Source organism: Equus przewalskii, chromosome 25 (assembly GCF_037783145.1).
Source record: "Equus przewalskii isolate Varuska chromosome 25, EquPr2, whole genome shotgun sequence".
Classification (NCBI taxonomy): Eukaryota; Metazoa; Chordata; class Mammalia; order Perissodactyla; family Equidae; genus Equus; species Equus przewalskii.
Window position 1 is genome coordinate 5619545 of NC_091855.1, and position 5678 is coordinate 5625222.

Consider the following 5678-nt stretch of genomic DNA (forward strand, 5'->3'; position numbering starts at 1 on the left):
ACCTGCGAACCCCAGGCCACCAAAGCAGAGTGTGCAAACTTAACCACTGTGCTACCGGGCCACCTCCAGAAAAACATTTCTTAGTAACTGTTCTTAAAACTTTTTTTGTAAGTTTGAAAATTGTCTCAAAATAAAAAGTTGAAAAGATTAAAAAGGAAGGAAGAAAGGAGACAATCAATTTTACTTTTTGGAAAGAATGTTTAGCTTAACTAAGGTAGTGAAAGAAGGAATGACAAAGAGATTTGGGAAATACAATCACCACGACTAAGTTGTTATTAGTTAAATATGAGGAAGTGGTTAACTGACGTGGAATACAGGAGGAGCAGCAGGTTGTTGGAAGAGTAATTTAGGGAATGTTGAGTTAGAGTACCCAGTATTAGAAAAATAAGGGTCTGGAGCTTAGAAGAAAGTCATTTTTTTGTTTTTGTTTTTGTTTTTTTGAGGAAGATTAGCCCTGAGTTAACATCCGCTGCCAACCCTCCTCTTTTTGCTGAGGAAGATTGGCCTTGAGCTAATATCTGTGCCCATCTTCCTCTATTTTATACATGGGACACCTGTCAAAGCACAGCTTGATAAGCAGTGTGTGGGTCTGTGCCCAGTATCTGAACTGGTGAACCCCAGGCCACTGAAGTGGAGTGTGCGCGTTTAACCACTACCCACTGGGCTGGCCCCAAGAAAGTCAGTTTTTAAAAGACAGTTGTCAGAAGGATTGCAGGATGATGAGATTGCTATGGGAGAATTGTAAAATGATAAGAAAAAGGACCAAAAATAGAAGTATGTGGGATATCCCTTTAAATGGTCCAGGAGGAGGAGAGTAGAAACTGATCAGAGATCAGTAAAATCAGTAAACACTAGTAGATTTGAATAAGAAAGAAGTTTCAAATTCCATAGAATATTCAAGTAGGATTAAAATACATTCATTGAATTTGGTGAATAGTGAGTGTTTGCACCCTAACAAGAGCACAGAGATGTGATTAGAAGGTGTGGAAATCAGGATAATGAAGAATTTCTCTTTCAAGAAATTTGACCCTGGGGGCTGCCCCATGGCATAGTGGTTAAGTTCAGCATGCTCCCCTTCTGTGGCCAGGTTCATGGGTTCATTTCCTGGGCATGGACCTACACTGCTCATCAGCCACGCTGTGGCGGCAACTCACATACAAAACAGAAGAGTATTGGTACAGATCTTAGCTCAGGGCAGATCTTACTCAGCAAAAAAAAGAAAAAAAGAAAAAAGAAAAAAAAAGGAAATTTGACCCTAAAGAGAAGGAAAGAGGTGCCAGATAAAAGGAGAAGTTTTCTTCTCCTTCCCTCCCTCTCTCTCTAAGGTTGGAAAGATATGAGCATGTTGGTCGACTCTGGGAAAAGAAGTTGAAGATAAAATAACATTGGGATGTTCCAGAGGAGCTGCGAGTAAATGGTTTCAAGAGTATAGTTGGAACGATTAGTTTCCCAGAAACAGTCTCCTCTTTGAGGCCAAAAAAAAACAACCAAGGACAGTGACAGAGAGGTAGGGGAGGGGCTGGGGAACTGAGTATATAACCCTCAACTTTGCCTTTTCAGTAGAAGGCAAGGTTGGTCGTTGAGAGTGAGTAGGGTGGAAGTAGGGTGTAGACCTTGAAAAAAAGGAAGTAAAACTGAGAAAGAATTCTAATTTGTCATTAAGTGAAAACCAAAAGCATCTCTCAGTACAGATTTGGTGCAGAGGGATGTAGAGCTGCAAACAAAACTCTGCTCACGTTTATGATACATCAGTTAAAGTTGCATGTGTACATATCAACATCTGCTTTGTGCTTTTTCATATGTATGGTTAAGTTGGTCTTTTGGGTTGTTTTTATGTTTTGTTTTAAACATAAATGGGGCAATACCATGCATATGGTTTTATAACTTTGATTTTTCATTTAACAATATATATTGGATATTTTGCCATTTTTGTTTTTAGGAACTGTAGCTCATTCTTTTTAACACCTTTAGCAAAGTACTCAATAGTATATCATTTTTAGCCATTTCCCTGTTGGTGGGCATTAAGTTATTTCCACTTTTTCACTGTTACAAACTTTGTGCATTTGTGCACTTATTTCTGTAGGATACCAAAAAGTGTAAATCTGAGTCTGTTGCATTTTAATAGTTGAGATTTTTATCATTTATAATTCTGAGTCAGTTTTTTCTTATTCTAGGACAAAGCAGTGATAGTGAAGATCTCCCTGTCCTAGACAATTCCAGTAAATGTACCCCAGTCAAGCATCTTACTGTGTCTAAGCCACAGAAGCTTGCACGATCTCCTGCAAGAATATCCCCTCACATCAAAGATGGAGAAAAAGATAAACACAGAGAAAAACATCCAAATTCATCCCCTCGGACATATAAGTGGAGCTTTCAACTCAGTAAGAAACTTAAAGAAAACTTCAACATATATTGTAAAGTGTTGTATATCTTAAAATGCCAAAATAAGGGATGATGATTAGCAAATTCATTTATTTAGATATTCCAAATGTCTGATCAATAATCAACACTTATCTTAAATGCAAATCCATGTCTTTTCAGAATACTAACTTGATAAATATTGACTGGAGGAAGATCTTCAGTGATGAAATAAGACGTATGATTTATATAAATCGATGAAACGGAAACACCCTTTCTAGTGTTGACAATTGGAAATTAATAAATGAGGAAAATATCAATACAAAGAAACTATTTGGATAAATAACTACAATTATATACAACTATAGATGTGTGTTGATGTTTTCTTGTGTTTTTCTGATCATTTAAGTAATACATGTTTAGGGGCCGGCCCCATGGCTGAATGGTTAAGTTTGCACACTCTGCTTCGGTGGCCCAAGGTCTCGCTGGTTCAGATCCTGGGCACGGACCTGGCACTGCTCATCAAGCCATGCTGAGGTGGCATCCCAAATGGCAGAACCAGAAGAACCTACAACTAGAATACACAACTATGTACTGGGGGGCTTTGGCGACAAGAAGAAGGAGGAAAAAAAAAAGTAATACATGTTTAGTATAGAAAATTTTGTATATATAAAGAAATCTTCTTCCTGAGTTTAATTAATATCTTACCTGTTTACTGAGCCTTATTTAGCTTACTTTGATAGTTTTTAATAGACTAAAGCTTTTGTTGATTTATGAGTTGGACTTTTGATAGAACTGCCATCTTTTGTTCTCACAGAGTTATTTTATAATCCAAATGACTTTTTTTCCCTTTTAGATGAATTAGATAATATGAACAGTACAGAGAGAATCTCTTTTCTCCAAGAAAAACTACAGGAAATCAGAAAATATTACATGTCTTTGAAGTCTGAAGTTGCAACCATAGACAGGAGGAGAAAAAGATTAAAAAAGAAAGACAGAGAAGGTAATTTGATTATAATTTTTCTTCTCCCTATTTTTCAAATATATATCCTATCATTTTAGAAGATTTAGGTTAGTCATTCTGAATATAGTACACATTTACTAATTGTCGTTTTCAGATTCTTAGTGTTTTCTTTGTTGCTTTTGTTGAAGTAAGTGAGTCAACAACTGAATTAATTGGAAAGAGACTCTTGAAAGAGACCATGAACTGTTTTACAAAATGTGATTTTACAAAACGTGGATTCTCAAGAGCTTCCTCCCTCTGAAATTCATTCTTTGTTCCCCAAACAATTATTGGCTGCCTATTAATAGGCAGTCTATTTATTATTATGGGGTTCACCAAAACGAATAGGCATGTGGCTTATCCTCAAGGAGATTATCTTGTTGGGATCGTAAGTCATTTCTTACGCAACTACTGTATAAGATAGTTCAGCTCAAAACATTAATGCATACATACCATGTGCCATGCCCTCTTTCAGGCAGTGGAAGTACAGAGATGAATGAGATGCAGACCTGACCTCACAGATCTTAACCCTAGGGGGACAGTGTGGATGAGGACCGTAAGAGTGATATTAACAAGTCTAGGAGTTGTGGGAAGGAGAGATTCTTTGGAGTAGTCATGCAGAGAGAGAGTAGTATCTGATCTAGACCTTAAAAATGTAAAGGATTGACGTCTAGTTAAATACTGACATGTTCATTTATACTCAATCCCTAAGCCCCACTAAAATAACGGTAAAGAAAATTACAGCCGTTTACCCACAAGGACAAGAGAATGGGACAGCAGACTATGGCAGACAAGAAATGTCAACAGCGTATCTTTTGAAAGCTGAGCAGCAGATGGACTACTGTAACTATCCTAGCAGATGAGAGAATGCTAAAACCTAAGCTTGTTTATCCTTGGAGTGGGATAAAACAACAAGAAGCAAGCCAGTTCATACCGCCTCACCCCAGGAAAGCTCTGAGGGCAGAGATATGGTGTGAGGCTGAGAAATGGAGACTGGTTGAAAATGGAAGGAGAGTGGATCCTTTCCTCCCACCCTTTGAAGCAAACTACTTTTTTCCCCAACTCTAGCAGAAACTAGATTAACTTATTGGAGGCTGAGAGGGATCACCAGGCTTGTAGACTCAGGGACACCAGCCATAGCTGAAGGTGAAGGTGAAGTGCCTACCAGAAATAATGAGCTTGAGTGAAAGTTTGCTGTACTGAATGATGAGACTCCTATCGCTTCTCCAGCCTAAGATCTTATCCTCTTGGCTCCCTGAAAGCCAGCAACCAGGCTGAAGCTCATTCCTGGGAGGAGATTGCAGGGTTCCTCTGGGGAAACTGGCCGACCCAACAAAAGTGGTCTAACATAGACACCAGCATTTGAAGGTTCTTGACCCAGAAAGCAAGAACCTTGCCAGTCACTGCATGAGCGCTGCCCATCTTTGAAAAGCCCTGCCTACTCCTGCACAGCTTCCAGTTAGCTTTCTATGTCCCTCTTGAATAGGGAAGCCACAAGACTAAATATTTGAGGAAAGTGTCTACATAAAGATGGAAACCAAAGTAGAAAATGAATATAAAAAGGAACTTGGAAGAAAGAGACAATGTACCATATAAAAACACCAAACTATAGTTAATATCCAGAGATACAGGAAAGATATGGCAGTCTTGAAACAAGAGTATGATACTATTAATAAAATTCAGAGAACATGAGGATGTCTTAAAAATTAAAAATATGATAGGAGGAATAAAAAAACTTAATGGAAGGGATAGACAGCAAAGCTAAAGAAATCCCAGTAGAAGGTCAAAAAGACAATAGGAGAGAAGAACAGGATCTGGCCAGGAGATCCAACTCCTGAATAATAGGATTTATAGAAAGAGAGCACTGAATAAACAGGTGGAAGTTGTCATCAAAGAAATATTATAAGAGAAACTTCTAGAACTGAAGGATATGAGTTAGAAGACTGAAAAGACCCACTGTGACTTCTATAAAGAATGGGGGGAAGAAATCACACCAAAGCACATATGGATAAAGAGAAGATTCTAGAAAGTCACCATATATAGGTACATACAAAAAAATGGGTCTTAGAACAGCATCAGTTTTCCCATGTCAGATTTCTCAATGGTGGCGCTAGAAACTAGAAGCCAAGCTCAGAAGATAACGTGAAATCCAGCAAACCAGGAACCTCACACAGGAAAACAGGAAGGAAGGCCTCAAGGTGGTGGTGAACGGAAGCTCTAGGATAACCTCTGCTCAGCAGGCCTAGAAAGCAACTACCCCAGGAATAGGATGGAACAGGAGGGGAGGGCTCTTAGAAAAAAAAAAAAAGGAAATTAC

The 5678-nt window shown here is 38.4% G+C and overlaps 1 protein-coding gene across 8 annotated transcripts in view; it reads left to right on the forward strand.

The window, feature by feature from the left end:
* Positions 1 to 5678, forward strand: part of ARID4A (AT-rich interaction domain 4A) — a 68243-nt gene that overhangs the window by 58995 nt on the left and 3570 nt on the right. For 4 of the 8 annotated variants that reach the window (XM_070594267.1, XM_070594268.1, XM_070594272.1 and 1 more), the window contains 2 exons: positions 2175 to 2381; positions 3215 to 3361. In XM_070594267.1, coding sequence (XP_070450368.1) covers positions 2175 to 2381; positions 3215 to 3361 — 354 coding nt within the window. Of the gene's footprint in view, positions 1 to 2174; positions 2382 to 2541; positions 3362 to 5678 lie in introns of those variants that run through there. The other 4 variants (XM_070594269.1, XM_070594271.1, XR_011533038.1 and 1 more) reach the window with 3 other exon arrangements.